Below are 16,439 nucleotides of genomic sequence, written 5' to 3'. Positions count from 1 at the left end.
TTGTTGGCAATATCAAAGTGACACTGACCACAAACTGAAACAAGGCTTGGCTGCGGATTGCGATGAATTATATAAAATCCGTAGATTTAATAGAAATTAAAACTTTCTTTCGAAGTATTACAAAACACAATTTTTTTCAATTCGCAAAATAAACATTCAGTAAAATGGATATCACTACTAAAAGATGAAAAAAACACTTTCGAGGTGGCGTATTGTTGATTCAAGTCCGAAAAAATTGATTAGAAATAATTCGCTTGTTTCGAAAAAATTGATCTTTCAGTTGTTGGCAATATCAAAGCGATACTGACCACAAACTGGAACAAGGCATGGCTGCGGATTGCGAAAAAATAAAATACATGGATTCAATAGAAATTAAAATTTACTTCCGAAATATTGCAAATCACAAATTTTTCAATCCGCAGAAGAAAAATTCTGTAATATTGATGTCACTACTAAAATATAAGAAAAAAAAACTCTTTTGAGATGATTTGTTGCTGATTCAAGCACGCCGAAATTTGATTAGAAAAAGTGACCCAGTTTCAAGGAAATAGAAGCATCAGTTATTGGCAATATTAAAGTGACACTGACCACAAATTGAGAAAGACTCAGTTGCGGATTGCGATAAAAAGTGTTGCCACCCTGACTTTTAAAGGATTTGTCCAATCGAGTCAGCCTTTCATACACTTCTAAAGGTTCCCAAAATGAAGGTTAAGAACCTGAAGTAGATATTTTCAACCAAAATTAAAAAATTTAGAGCATTTTCAAAATTTGAAAAAAAAAAAATTATTTTAGAAATTTTTGTCAAAGTTTGTTATAGTAGGGTAGAAGACTTGCAAATTATCCAAATAAATTTTGTACTTTTCATGGAAATTAGAAAAGTTATATACTTTTGAAAATGTTCAGAAAGAAGAAAGAACTCAAAAAGTTAGAGCTTTTTTAAAATTTGAATAAATTTTTTTTATGTGTTTTAGAAATTTTTGTCAAATTTTCTGGTACACGGCGAAATGGCTTGAAAATCATCCTAATGATATTTTTAAATTCGATAAAAATTCAAAAAGTTATATGCTTTTCAACATTTTCAAAATTTTAAAACAAAGGAAAATTTTTTTTTAATAGGTTAAGAAATAACAATCCAAATTTCTACTAGATATAAAATATATGTATTTAAAAAAATTTGACTTCTTTGATTTTGATTCCATAAACTTATCAATTTTTTTCTAGATTATTTTTATTACTAAAAGAACCTAAAATGTTTCAAATAATGTTTAAAATAATATTTAAAATCAGTTGAAAAAGAATACTTTCAAAATATATAAAATTCAGTTTTAAAAAATCATTATATTTACACTTATGATTTTCAATACTAATCAATTTTTTTCTGGCATATTTTAATCAGTAAATTCTTTTTAGATACCTTAACATATTTCCCTTATTTTTCTGTAGATTTTAAAATTATTTTTTGAAAACAGGTATCTAGTAAATATTAATAATCTCTGATCGGGCTGCAAATAAGGGACTAAAAATATGGGGCGTCATTTAAAGCTTCGAATCTAAATTAATTATTTTTTTCAAGGTCCTTAGAGTTGGCGCATAGTTCCATTTCCTATTAGCACCCTGAAAAAGTATTATTAATTAATAAAGTCTTTAAAAAACTCCTAATATTTTCATAATAAACTAATTTTTTCATGTATCTAGAAATTTTCTATTAATAAGAATTTCCATATCTTTACAATTAACAAAAAAAATGTTGATTAGTCTAGAAAATCATAAGTGTAAAGATAGTGAACTTTCGCCACGCTAATTTCGCTTTCACCCCGCTGATTTTACTTTCGTTCTGATGATTTTACTTTCGCCCCGCTAATTCCGCTTTCGCCCCGCTGATTCTACTTTCGCCCTGATGATTTTACTTTCGTACTGCTAATTTTACTTTCGCCCCGCTAATTTTACTTTCGCCTCGCTAATTCTAATTTCGGCCCGAAAATTTTACTTTTGAACCCGCTTCGAATTTAAATTAATTATTTTTTTCAGGGTCCTTATAGTTGGCGCACAGTTCCATTTCCTATTAGGACCCTGAAAAAGTATTATTAATTAATAAAGGCTTAAAAAACTCCCAATATTTTTATAGTAAACTAATTTTTTCAGGTAGCTAGAAATTTTCTATCAATAAGAATTACCATATCTTTACAATTAACAAAAAAATGTTGATTAGTCTAGAAAATCATAAGTGTAAAGATAGTGAACTTTTAAAATATACATTATATATATATTTTTTTAATTATCCTTTTTCAACTTGACTAGTTTTTAATCCAAATTAATGATACTTTGTCAGGGTCCTGATAGGGTAGTTTCTTTCTAAAATTTTTCTGTATGAGCTAGCCAGCCTACAATTAAATTTAATTGTGGTAGGCTTGCAGCAACATTTGATTGGAATTGTTAGTTAAATTTGAGTTTGATGTATTTGCTGAATAGGCGAGGCACCAGCACCTGGGGCCTACGATCCGAAATTCGACAAGAAAGTCAAGGGACTCGCTATCGAGAAAACTGAGAGGTTTCAGGACACAAAGAGTGTAACATCGAGTGGAGGTGCAGAATGTACGTCAGTGTCGAGCAAGGGGGCTGGAAGTACCTCTGGCCAATCCGGCTGTGCCCGAAAATTCAAAACGGTGAGAGATTTACTTCAGGCATTTAGGGTGTTACTCCTAAACTCTGAAGTCTAAAGGCAGGAGGGTAAAAACCGTCTAAAAACCAGTCGAGTACATTGAACTTTTTTCCATCGAGACCCCCCGCCCGCCCCGCCCATCCCATTCGTCTCACCAAATCCATTCCATTAGATTTAATATAAATGTAATTCTATTTGAAAAGAAAATTTCTTCCATTCCTCGATCTCTTCAAATACAGATGAAATAACAGAGAAAATAAAGAGATTTTCCTCGAAAATAGGGGAAGAAATTCTTTTGAATAAAAATAAATACTATACTCAATTCATTTTGAAGATTGCTTTAATTTTCTTACATTTCATGTAACAAATATTGCATTCGCAACAAAATAAAACAATTTTTAACACAGTTGTTCAATTGACGAGTGAAAAGGTTAATTGTTAATCATGAATTTAAATTTTCAAATCAATAAATAAATTTCTAACCAAAAATAAAACATTAACATTTTTAACGAAAAAGATTTTAATTTTAAGTAAAAAACAATGGAACTCAACCAAAAAAGAAACGAATTTTCAATAAAATATTTGAATTCTGAAGAAAAACACATTTATTTTTAACCAAACAGTTGAAGAAATTTTTAACAACAAAAAAAAAACGAAATTTGTACAGAAAAGATCACTTTTTCGTTAAAAAGGTCATTAAAAAAATAATTCATTTTGAAATCAAAAAGACGAATTCTACACTAAAAATATAAAAGTTGATAATTAAACAAAAATAATTGCAATTTAAATAAAAAAATTATAATCTAACAAAGAAAACTGTCTTTTCTATCAAAAAAGTTGGATTTTCCAACCAAACAGTTGAATTTTTAAGTGAAAAAGAGTAGCTTTCAACCAAAAATTTAGTATATTTGAAAAAAATCAATTTTAGTCAAAAGAAATGAATAATTCTTTAAAAAATCAACATTATAGTTAAATTTTTAACCGAAGATATGAATTTTTAACTAAAAGGTAAGGAATCTTCAACCAACACAATAAACAAATATAAAAGTATGTAGTTCAACTTTGAACAAAGTTGAATTTTAAAAAAAAAAAGAATTTTCAATAAAATATTTGAAATTTCTACCAAAAAAGTTCTTTTTTCGTTAGGCAAGAAAATAAGTTTGAACCATTGTATTTAATTTTTAAGCCAAAAAGAAGAATGTTCTAAAAATAATTAAATTTATGACCGGAATATATCAATTAAAAAAAAAAATTTCAATCAAATAGTAGAATTTTCTACTAAATTATTGAATTCTCAAGGAAAAAAGATGAATATTCTTCAAAATACTTATATTTTTATTCCAAGAAGAGAAATTAAAAAAAAAGTTACTTTTCAATTGAATAATATAATTTTTAACGAGAATAAAAGCTATTTAACAAAGTAGTTCGTAATTTCAACCCAGTCGTTGAATTTTCATTGAAAAAGCTGAATTCTTCACGAAAAATGGAATAACTAATATTTCAGAAAAATAGTTTGATTCTAAATTAAGAACAATACTGCACAATTACTGCCCTCGCTTCGATCGGGCAACAACCGCACCCTCGGAAAAAATCTACTTTCGTCCCGTGTTGCATATAGTATTTTATTCCACTTTTGATCATGGCCACCTTTTGGCTGTGAAAAGCGGTTCTGACGCATTTTTCTATAACTTTGTTCGCGCATCGAATTCTGATCGACTAATTTCTATCTTCGCCCCGCAAATTATACTTTATCTCCGCTCATTTTATTTTCAACCCACAAATTTTATTTTCGCCACTCAAATTTTACTTTCGCCCCGCTGATTTTAGTTTCGTCCCGCTAATTTTATTTTCGCTCCACTAATTCCAATGTCGCCCCGAAGATTTTACTTTCGCTCCGCTAATTCCGCTTTCGCCCCGATAATTTTACTTTCGCCACGCTAATTTTACTTTCGCTGCGCTAGTTTTACTTTCGCCTCGTTAATTCTAATTTCGGCCCGAAAATTTTACTTTCGCCTCGCTAATTCCGCTTTCGCCCCGCTGATTTTACTTTCGTCCGCTAATTTTATTTTCGCCCCGCTAATTTTATTTTCGCCCCGCTAATTCCAATTTCGCCCCGAAAATTTTACTTTTGCCCCGAAAATTTTACTTTCGCCACGCTAATTTTACTTTCGTCCCGCTAATTTTACTTTCGACTCGCTGATTTAACTTTCGCCCCGATGGTTTTACTTTCACCCGCTAATTTTATTTTCGCCCCGCTAATTCCAATTTCGCCCCGCTAATTTTACTTTCGCCATGCTAATTTTACTTTCGCTACGCTAATTTTACTCTCGCCTCCCTGATTTTACATTCGTCCCGCTAATTCGGTTTACGGGAAATATATGCTACTTTCGCCCCTATTTTGAGGGACAAAAGATAGTTATTTCGGTCAAATGTGGAATAAATACTTTTAAATCTTGACTACCCAAAGTGTTCAAAAACGCAAAACTTTTGGTCCTGAATAAATAAAGTATTTTATTATACCTATAATTGAGCCTGTTACTTGATGTAATTTTTATATAACACCACAAAATACTGGACTTTTTTCACAGCCCCCAGTGCCAAGAAAGCGGGTAATAGTAAAACCCACAACAATGTCCTGTCCAAGGGCCAAGACGAAGCCACTAATTGTTTCAATGGATCCCAAATCCCAGTACGATTTGGAAACCGAGTTGGCAGATTTGAGGGTAGAATGTTTAAACAAGTCGAGGACAATATTGGAACAAGAAAAACACATTGAGGAAATGAAAGGGGAAATATCTTTGATAACAAAAAGACTCAATGAACTAAATACAAAATGTAGTGCTGATGAGGAGCAGCACAAAAAAGACATCGAGTCTATGGTAATATAATTTTCTACTATTTTTAGGGTTTCGTAGCCCCGAGCAAAGTTTAGGTCGGATGTTCGTCCGTCCGTCAGTCGTATTTTTTCTTAAAGAGGGGAAGTCAGGGGAAATTATGGTAAAGGAAGTATAAAAAGTGAGGGAAAAGAGGGGAGGGAAACTAAAGAATCAACCATAAACTACGTTACCAATTTTGGACAATTTTTGCCCCCCCCCCACCCCCCGAAAGTAACGTAGCCTTTTGGTAAAGCCCGATTTTACGTTTATACTGATTTTTTTGTTGTATTTTATTTATTTATTTCGGTAGTAAATCAATAATTAAAATAAAAAAAAAATTTCAGCGTAAGTATTGCAATGTGTCTGATTAAATTTTTTCTGACAGTTAATACGGCTATTTTTGCATTTTTTAACTAAGCACGGTAAGTTTTTAACCTAAATTATTCGTATTTCAAGAAAAAATGAGACGAAGTTTCTATACAAAAGAACTGAATTATCAAATCAAAAATATGAGATTTTCATAAAAAAAAACTTAATTATATACCAAAAAGAAATAGAAATTTCAAAGAAAATACAAGGACTCTCAACCTAAAAATTGAATTTTAAAGTAAACTAGATTAATTTTTAAAAGCGAAAAAACGATTTTTTAACAAAATAGTTCAGTTTTAACAAAAAAGTTGAATTTTTACTTAAAAAATAACTATTTTCCATCAAAAATGGGATAGGTAAATTTTCAACTACTAAAGTAATTTTCGAACGGAAAAAAAGGAATTTTCGAAAAACCGTAAAATTCGAGCCTAAAGAGATGAATTTTTAAGTAAAATTTGGAATCGTCAACCAAATAATGCATTTTTAAGAAATCAGTTCAACTTTAAAACCTACTTGTTAAATTTTTAATCAAAGAGATTAATCTTTAAACAAAATGATTATTTTTCTAATGAAAAAAAATTAACAAAATTCAAGAATTCTCAACAAAAAACTTGAATTGTCAACCAAAAATGTTGAATTTTTAACTAAAAAAGATGAATTTTGAAATAAAAATATTAGTTTACTACCATAAAAGACGAATTTTTAATAAAATTAATACATTCTTAACCAAAAAGTTGAATTTTTAACTAAAAAAAGGAAAATTTTGAAAAAAGAGTAGTTTACTACAAAAAAGACGAATTTTCAATAAAATTCAAGTATTCTCAATCAAAAAGTTGAATTTTTAAGAAAGAGAAAATTTTTTCAAATTTTTAATAAAGTAGTTTAATTTTAAATGAAGTTAAATGTTTAACAAAAAAGATGTTTTTTTTTTAATACAGAGAATAAATTTTTACCGCCATAAACGAATTTTTAACAAAATTCAAGAATTCTCAACCAAAAAGTTGAATTTTTAAACAAAACTTGACTTTTCAACTCAAAAAGATGAATTTTGAACCAAAAATATAATTTTTAAAACAAAAAGATTAAATTTATACTGAAAAAAGTAGAATTTTTAATCAAGCTTAAAAATTCTTAAATAAGAAGTTAAAGTTTCATATAGAAAATATAAATTTTCAAAGAAAAATATAAATTTACAACAACAAAAAAACGAATTTTTAATGAAATTCAAGAGTTTTTAATCCAAAAGTTTCATCTATAAAGGTGAATTTTCAAACAAATAATATTAATTCAGAACAAAAGAAAATTTCAACTAAATTCAAGAATTCTCAACCAAAAAGTTGAATTTTTTACTAAAAAAGGAAGAATTTTTAAAGAAATAAATTTTTTTACTATAAAAAAGACGAATTTTTATTGAAATTCAAGAGTTTTGAATCAAAAATTTAAAGTTTCATCTAGAAGAGATGAAATTTCAAACAAATAATATTAATTTAGAAGAAAAAAAAGAGAAGAATTTTCAACTAAATTCAAGAATGCTCAACCAAAACGTTGAATTTTTTACTAAAACAGAAGAGTTTTAAAGAAAAAAAATTAATTTACTACAAAAAAATTGTTGTACTGAAAACATTATTCATCATCTCCAAACGTACTAAAAAGGTTCCCATATGTAATTTTAGAAAAAAAATTTCTGAATTCTAAAAGTTACTTTGACTGGGACCATCCCCCCAAACCGTTGCCAACCGTAGGTCGTGTGAGACCCCCCCCCCCCCCCCACCTCAAGTGTTAACGCAGTTTATGGAAATAAACTACAAGTGAGAGGACATGATAGGAGGGGGAGTGATTCAAATTAGGTGGATTGTTGGGTAGGGGAAGTAAGGGAGATGAGAGGAGAAGTAGATGATGGAGGGGGAAATAAGGGACGGCGAAGTAGGTAAAGCGAGCGAATATGAGAAGAGGGGGAGATGGAATAATAAGAAGAAATGAACGAAGGGAAGTTTGGGAAATGGATGGGAAATTTGATAAGAGGAAGTAGGAGGAATAAGGAGAGGGGCAGTAGGTAAAGTGAAGGGGTGAGAGAAGATAAGGAAAATTAGGTGTTAGGAAGTGAGGGGAACTGTGGAGGGGGAAGTATGGAAGGACAGTTTTAATTGTGGAAGTAAGGAGACGGGAAAAGAGATGAAGAATTTGGGGAAGTGAAGATAATCAAAGTTTGAAGTGTTGAAGGGAAAGTAGAGGAGGTGAGAGGAAATTAGCGAATGGTAAGTAGGTAAAATGAGAAGAAATAAGGGAGGAAGGAGAAGTAGGGGAAATAAGAGTTGCGAAATTTAAGAGAAATTATAAAAGGGGAATTAGGAAAAGTAGGAGGAATATGGAGAAGGGAAATGAGGTGAGGTGACGTATTGGAAAAGGAAAGAGGGGGAATTAGGACATACTAGGCGGAAAAGAGGGGGTGAGAGGAAATTAAAAGACGGGAATCGGAAGAAGTGAGTGCAATATGGGGAGGGGAATTAGGGAAAATGAGGCGTGGGAAGGTGTTGGAAAATGAAAGAATAGGAAGTAGGTAAAGCGAGGAAAAATAATAATGGAAGGGGAAGGGATATTTGATTTCATTTCATCATAAGGAAAAAGCCTGGACTAAAAAATGATTAGAATCATTAAAGTTATTTTGTGTCTGCAGGCAACACTGCAGCAGGAAGTCTTGGATAGTCAAAAAATAAAACACAACGTCGAACTTGAGTTTCTTCGGACTCAATTAGTAGAGTTGGCGAATTTCAAGAAGGAAGAAATTCTCGAACTGGACAGAAGAGAGCACGAATTGGAAGAAGAGATTTTCAGACTTCGAAGACAGGAAGTGGAATTAAATCAGAGAATCGAGACGTTGGAAGGTAATTTATTGAATGCGCAGGGAGTCGAGGAATTGGCGATGAATTTGAAGAAAGCAGAGGAGAGGTTAAATGAACTTTCGACAGAAATGTTCGAAATAATCGACGGCAAGGATCGAGATTTGGAAAATTTGATGGAAGCGAGAACTTTTGTCGAGGAAGAATTGAGGCTCGTTCGAGAAGAGGTATGTTTATTATTATTTCCGTGATAAAAAGTAAAAGAGTCGGCACAAAATGAAGGTAGCAATTCATATTAAATTAATTTATGTTTAAGAAATGTTTCTCTTTATCTTTCTTCAACAGTATCAAAAAAGTCAGGAAAAAGTGAACACGCTGCAGAGTAATTTGGATAACCTCCCGAAAAGTCTAGAGTCGAGTTTAGCTGTATCAAAAAGTAAAATAATATCCGAGATAGTTCACTTTCTCCAAGATTCTCTCAACCCGTCGAATTCAGAAGAAGAAATTTCGGGTTTTATTTCCGAAAATGGGGAAGTGGGAGAAACGATAAAGAAAATAATAGAAGACTTCAAGACTTTGAAAAATCGGGAAGTGGAGGATTTGAGAAATAAATTTGAGGACCTGGAGAAGGAAAATCAGTCTGAAAAGTCGTTGAGGATGGAGCTGGAGATCAAAGCAAATGAGTGTGGGGCAACGATCGATTTTTTGACTGAGGAGTTGAGAGACGTTCAAAGGCTTTATCAAGATGTGAGTTGTCAGTGGCCTGGTAGAATTATTTCTCATTAGTAATTGAAAAATTTAAAATCCTTTTTGAGAAAAATCATTATTGTTGCTTCAAAAACTTAGATGTTGGAGAACTCTCCAAATGTTAAGGGTCTTCAATATAGAAGGCACTCTAAATTAGAACCTGAAAGACTCTTTTGATGTGTTTTAGGTTTCTCTTGAGTTGGAAAAAGCTAAGGCAAAATTGAAAAGTGCGGACGAGAGACTTGCGCAGGCTGAGGAAGCTCACAAAGCTGATCTCGATGCCCTGTCGAAACTTGATGAGAATGAGCAGTCCAAACTGAAGAGCCTGATGGAGGAAGCCAGACTGGAGTACCTTCAACAGCTAGAAAATGTAAGTGCAGTCCTCCTTCTCAATAGTGCAGCGATCGGGTTTGTAGGGGAATCAATTTTCTCGGAATTAACTTCCTCCACAACTGTCACGCTCTCGAGTGCGCACAAAGAGTGACGCCAAAGTTAGCCTATTTTTTTGCCCATCCTCCCAGCAAACACGTTCTGTAACTGTTCCAGATCAAAAAAGGAAATGCGTCCCATAACAGTTGTTGCAAGATGGTTATAGAACTATTCTAGAACAAAAAGGTAACAGCGTTCTAGAACACTGTGACAAAATTATGACAGAACTGTTCTAGAGAAAAAAGGTAGCAATTGGTAACAATGATTGTTATGAGGAAATTCTCCAAACTTTCTATATTATGGCGGTCGGAATATGTTCTTGAATATCTGAGGAAGAATCTGTGTAATTTTTAAAAAATTCTACCGTGCCATTTCGGAGTAAATCGGAAAAGAAAAATGAAAAAAATTGAAAAAAAAAAACGGTAAATAACTTTACTCAGAAACCAACCGTGGGAAAATGATAAAATTTGGAGGGGAGGTAGATATATAGTGTACCTACAAGGCTGCAAAATATGAAAAACATCTTCAAGTCTCAGTTATACTAACAGACACTTGGACATGGGAAAAGGGGAAATCTGTTCCAGAACAAAATGGTAACAGTGTTCTAGAACATTGTGACAAAATTGTGACCGAACTGTACTCGAACTAGGTGGCAGCACTGTTCTGTAACAGTTGCTATGGAATTGTTCTAAAACAAGCTGATCACAGACGCTCTATAATATTTATTTCAAGTTTGTTTTAGAACTGTGCCGTAGCAGTATTATATCAAAGTTCTAGAACCCTGTTACAAGTGTGTTCTAGAACAAATTAGGAAATAAGATTCGTTCGCTAAAACTATGGTCGAGCTGACCCTTGCGCATATCCCGGGACATAAATGGGGTAAAATTGAATATCCCAGGATATCCTATTGCTGTGAGGGGTACATAGCGCTGTTCCATATTTGATAAATAACAATTTTAGAATTGTTATAGAACTGTCCTAGATTTTTTACAATGCAGCGTAACAAAGTTCTAGAATTGTTACAGATCGGTTGTCACAGCGTTCTAGATTTGTCAAAGATTTGTTATACGACATTTTAAATTAAATTCTAGAATTGTTCTAGAAATGTTACAGATCGGTTGTCACAGCGTTCTAGAACTGTTACAGAATTATTCTAGCGTATGGGGGATGACATAGTTACTCGTATGTTCGTAACCTGTTACTAATCTGTTCTAGAACACGTTTTTTGTGTCCTAGAACAGTTACAGATCTGTTATGTAACCATGTTTGCTGAGTAGCGACCTGAGGAAAAGTACAACAAAATTTTACGGGTATAAAATTACTCGTCACTAAAAACCAAAATCATTTTTCATTGTATTTTTTCTATGAAATAAACATTACAAAAGCAAAATCACGTATTTTCTTTAATGACAAGGGGCTGATGTGAAAAATGATTATATAATGAATGGTATTTCCTATTTAAAATTTTGTCTTGGGTCTTCTCAATCCCTAAACAGTGGTAATTTTTTGAAATTTTGAAAAACCGAAAAGCGATGCTCACTTTTGTTGCCAATAACGAGTAATTTGACACCTGTTTCTTTTTCTAAAAGTACATATGGTAACGTTTTTTGTACATTTCCAGATAATGAATCATGTTTCCGGTACAAAATTAATATGTTTGCCTAAAAATTTATCTTTTTAGTTGAGAACTTAACAAGAAGGTTTTAAAGTTGAACTATTTTGCTGAAAATTAAAAAAAAATTTCCAATTTTCTTAAAGATTCAACTCTTTGGTAGATGATTCTTGAATTTAATTAAAAATTCGTTTTTTTCTCGTCAACATCTAAAAACAACATCTAAATCCTATTGTCTGAAGTATGTCATTTTTAACATTTCACTCAAAGTTGGAATTATTTATTCTTTTTACTTGAAAATTCATCTTTAAACTTTTTGTTCAAAAAATTTTTTTTTTACTTGAAAATTAAACATTTTTAGTTGAAAATTCAAGTTTTTTATTGAGAATTCTTGAATTTTTTTTTAAATTCGTTATTTCGATAAAAAATTATTCTTTTGGTTTAAAAATTCATATTTTTTAGTTAAAAATTTAACTTTTTGGTTCAGAATTCTTGGATTCTGTTAACACAAATTGTTGTTTTTTTTCGGTAGAAAATTAAACTTTTCGTTTAAAAATTCATCTTTTTTGGTAGTAAATTAAACATTTTTAGTTGAAAATTCAAGTTTTCAATTGAGAATTCTTGAATTTAAAAAAAAATTCGTTATTTTGATAAAAAATGATTCTTTTGGTTAAAAATTGATCTTATTTAGTAAAAAATTCAAGTTTTTGGTAGAACAGTTCTTAAATTTGATTGAAAATTCGTCTTTTTTTATAGTAAAAAAATTAATATTTTTGTTAAAAAATTCATCTTTTTTAGTTGAAGATTAAATTTTTTTTGTAAAACAGTCCTTAAATTTCATTGAAAATTCGTCTTTTTTGTAATAAATTCATTTTTTTGTTGTTGAAAAATTCATATTTTTTAGTTGAAAATTAAACTTTTTGCTTGACAATTCTTGATTTTTTTTTAAATTCGTTTATTTCTATACAAACTTATTCTTTTAGTTTACAAAATCATCTTTTTTAGTTGAAACTTCAACTTTTTGGTTCTGAACTCTCGGATTTTGTTAACAAATTTGTTTTTATTTTTCGGTAGAAATTTCAACTTTTTGTTTAAAAATTCGTCTTTCTTGGTGATAAACAATTATTTTTTTGGTTGAAGAATTCATTTTCTTTAGTCGAAAATTCAATTTTTGCTTAACAATTCTTACATTTTGTTGAAAATTCGTCATATTTGGTTGTAAATAAATTTTTTGTTGTAAAATTCATCTTTTTTTAGTTGAAAATTCAACTTTTTGGTTGAATATTCTTGAATTTGTATATAAATTTTGTTTTTTTTTAGTTAAAAATTAAACAAATAGGTTTTAAGTTTGAACTTCTTTCTTAAATACTAAAAATAATTTATTTCTTTCTTAAAAATTCAACTTTTTGGTCGTAGATTCTTGAATTTAATGGAAAACTCCTCTTTTTTGTAGTGAATTAATCTTTTGAATTAAAAATTCATCTTTTTTAGCTGAAATTGTAACTTTTTGTTTAAAACTTCTTAGATTTTATTAAAAATTCTTCTTTTTTGGAAGTAAATTATTTTTTTTTTTATAAAAATCCATCTTTTTAAGTTGGAAATTTAACTTCTTGCTTGACAATTCCTAAATTTTATTAAAAATTAATCTTATTTGGTAATAAATTAATTTTTTTGTTCAAAAATTCATCTTTTTTTGTAGTAAAAAATTAATCTTTCAGTTTAAAAGTTCATCTTTTTTGGTGGAAAATTCAACTTTTTGCTTGACAATTCTTAAATTTTATCAAAGATTCGTCTTATTTGTTAGTAAATTATTTTGTTGTTTAAAAATTAATCTTTTTTATTTGAAAATTCCAATTTTTTTTGAAAATTCTAAAATATAATAAAAAATTTTTTCTTATTTGGTAGTAAATTACTTTTTAATTAGAAATTTAGAAAATTTAGTAAATCAAACTTTTTGTTTAAAAATTCATCTTTTTGGTAGTAAAAAAATAATCGTGTTGGATTAAAGTTTACCTTTTTAGTTGAAACTTCAACATTTTGGTTTCAGGATTCTTGAATTTTGTTAAACACTCATATTTTTGGTTAAAAATTTAACAAATAAGTTTAAAAGTAAAATTACTTTTAAAAAAATGCATTTTGTGCTTGACGATTTAAAATTTTAGTAAAAAAAACATCTTTTTGGTTGGAAATTAAACTGTTCAGTTGGAAATTTATTTTTGGTTTTTATTGAAAAATTACTTTGGTGATTAAAAATTGATCTATTCCATTGTTGTTCGAAAATTATTCTGTTTTGAGTAAATGTTCAAATCTTTGTTAAAATTGAACTATTTTGTTAAAAAGTCGTTTTTTTTTTTTTTGTTGAAAATGAATCTTGTTCAGTTGAAAATTCGACTGAATTAATTTTTAACAACAAAAAAAACTACTTTTTAAAATTATAAATTTAATAATATAATATATAATAATAAATTCTTTTAATAATTTAATGTAAGGTAAAAAAAAATATTAATCCTTAAACAGAATTATAAAAATATTCTTTGACAATGCAACCAATTATTTATATTGAAATAATAATTTTATATTCAGAACTAAAATTTCTTTAACCGATTAAAAGGACTAGGTTTTTCGTCCTCAAAGTGACATTGTTCTCATTCTTTCTATTCGTTCTTTTGCATACCTTAGTTTTTTAATTCCCTTCGATACGCTTCCATTAAATTTTTCTTAGTCGATGAAAAAGAATAGAATTTGATTTTTTCCTACTCTTTGGTGGAACTTTCGAAAAAGGAAAATTCGCGTATTAATTGGAAATCAGATTCTGAATTTATCTGAGTTCTTCTCTTCTTACCGGGCAGATGTCAGAGGCGAGGAATCAAGAATTGGAGGAGATGAAAGAAGCCACTGAAAAGATGATCGAGGAGGAAAAGAGTCGAATAAAAGAACATGCAGACAAGCTTGTGCAGAATGCGGAAGCTGTCACGCGGGAGACTTTGGCTGCTTGTCGTGCTGAAAGTGAAGAAAGAGTGAAGAGAGTGATTGCGGAAACTGACGCGAAAGTAAGAATCTTTCTTTTTTAATTCATCTTTTTCCTGACAAATTATGAAATACTCTTTAATGTTATTAATATTGCCTACTGGATAATTGTGTCTAACATTTTTAGTGCATGAGTTCCTTTGATTTATACAGTTGTAATGTATTTTGTAATTTATACGTATCTAAACTTTATAACACTTGGAGCCCAATTACGGCGAAAATGAGGAAACGATTAAAGCAGCTGATATATTAATTAAAGGTATATTAAAAGGGGAGAAACTACCTCAAATTAAGTCGCAAAATAAACTTTTAGAACCCTGCCCAAAAAATCAGAAAAATTCTGACAGTCGGAAAAATATTCTTTTCAGATTTGATCAAAATATATTTTTATTTTGAAAGTTTATTTACAATTACATAATAATTACATATCAAGTTCTATCAAACAATATTTATAAAACAGAGAGGTTCTTTCTGATAAAAATATTACATAATTTAGTTTTCTTATCAAATCTGATAGAAACTGACAAAATGCGCGCGGGACATTTTCAGAAAAGATCGTAAAAAACTGAAAGACACCGTCAGCATACTTTCTGATAAATTCTGAAAGATTCTAAAAAAATGGGGGTACAGTTTCGGATAGAATTTCGGAAAAGATCTGAAAGATATGGAAAGCTTCGAAAAGAAAGTTCTATCAGAAATTTGTAGCACGGAAGGAAATGGGATCGTTGCATGAATTTTAGGTAATACATTTTTTGAATACTGTATAACTTTCTGAAAATTTAAGTGCATTTCAAAAAAATGTTGAATATTCCATGGTTGAGAAACAAAATTTGTAAGGTAAGTATCGGAATCTCGATGCAAAAACTCTGTGAGGTTGAACATCACTTCTGAAAAACTGCCGAACCAATCAGAATAATGATCCATTGACTAACGTAGTATTATCTAGCAGACAGCTGGCTCAAAATTCAATTTACAATTTTTAACAGAGATATTTATTTACTTACAATTTTTAAAAAGCAGCAGCCCAGTCCTAACCAAATCTCACTAAAAGGATGCACGATCATGATCATATATTCCGAATCACGAGCACACGTTAGTCCGATTTCTTTCGCTTTACATTTCATAAGTATAATAATAATAATAAAAATTGAGAATCTTATAAAAAATGTTTTTTTTGTACTTAATTGCAAGTGCAATAACAAAGATGCTACTCACAAAAAAATGTATAGGGTTGCCATAGAAGTGAGAAAGAAATGGACAATAGTAATTTTTACAATAAGTATTTATAATATAATCCAGGTTTTAATAGTGAAATTCTGGACATTTTAAAAATCAGGCTCATGAGAATCGCGTAAAAACAGCATTCATAACAGCTGGTGATTCTGGAAAATTAGCCTGAATAATGTTCAGGCTTCTAAATGCAGGTTACGAATTCGGGTGGTTAATAAAGAAGGTGCTGGGGGATTTAAGAAAGAAAGTAGGTTTGCCTGTAGAAACTTTGAAAGATATGAAAAGCTCTAAACGATATTGTAAAGACAAGTCATCTGGCATGAGGTACATTCTAATCTATCTTTGCAAAATAGCCTTTGTGATTTGGTGATGAGTTTCTTTATTATATCATTGCTGATCCTAAATTAGAAATGAGACCTTTCTTTGGTCTATGATCTCTAAATTTTTGAATAATTTAATTTCTCGAAAAATAATGGCAGATTAATATTTCAAACGTTTTAACTTAATGATGGCTACCTAATTCGTACAAGATATCTTGCAAGCATTGCTACTATTCGCCGCGAGCTGCCGGTTGGAGGGGATAGACGAAACGATGCCAGCGCGCAAGGTGGCGAGTAATGAGTTTAATGGACGTGTGTTTTGATTGCATTTTA

The 16,439-nt window shown here is 30.1% G+C and overlaps 1 protein-coding gene across 1 annotated transcript in view; it reads left to right on the top strand.

Moving 5' to 3' along the window:
• The window catches only part of LOC117172732 (hyaluronan mediated motility receptor-like), a 42,899-nt gene that overhangs the window by 11,431 nt on the left and 15,029 nt on the right, over window positions 1-16,439 (top strand). Inside the window, exons 2-7 of the mRNA XM_033360902.1 lie at window positions 2,470-2,663; window positions 5,248-5,538; window positions 8,579-8,968; window positions 9,087-9,488; window positions 9,676-9,858; window positions 14,379-14,579. Coding sequence (XP_033216793.1) covers window positions 2,470-2,663; window positions 5,248-5,538; window positions 8,579-8,968; window positions 9,087-9,488; window positions 9,676-9,858; window positions 14,379-14,579 — 1,661 coding nt within the window. The remainder of the gene's footprint in view (window positions 1-2,469; window positions 2,664-5,247; window positions 5,539-8,578; window positions 8,969-9,086; window positions 9,489-9,675; window positions 9,859-14,378; window positions 14,580-16,439) is intronic.

Source organism: Belonocnema kinseyi, chromosome 5, assembly GCF_010883055.1.
Source record: "Belonocnema kinseyi isolate 2016_QV_RU_SX_M_011 chromosome 5, B_treatae_v1, whole genome shotgun sequence".
Lineage (NCBI taxonomy): Eukaryota > Metazoa > Arthropoda > Insecta > Hymenoptera > Cynipidae > Belonocnema > Belonocnema kinseyi.
The sequence above is the reverse complement of the archived record's forward strand: the minus strand, read 5'-3'. Positions and strand labels throughout refer to the sequence as shown.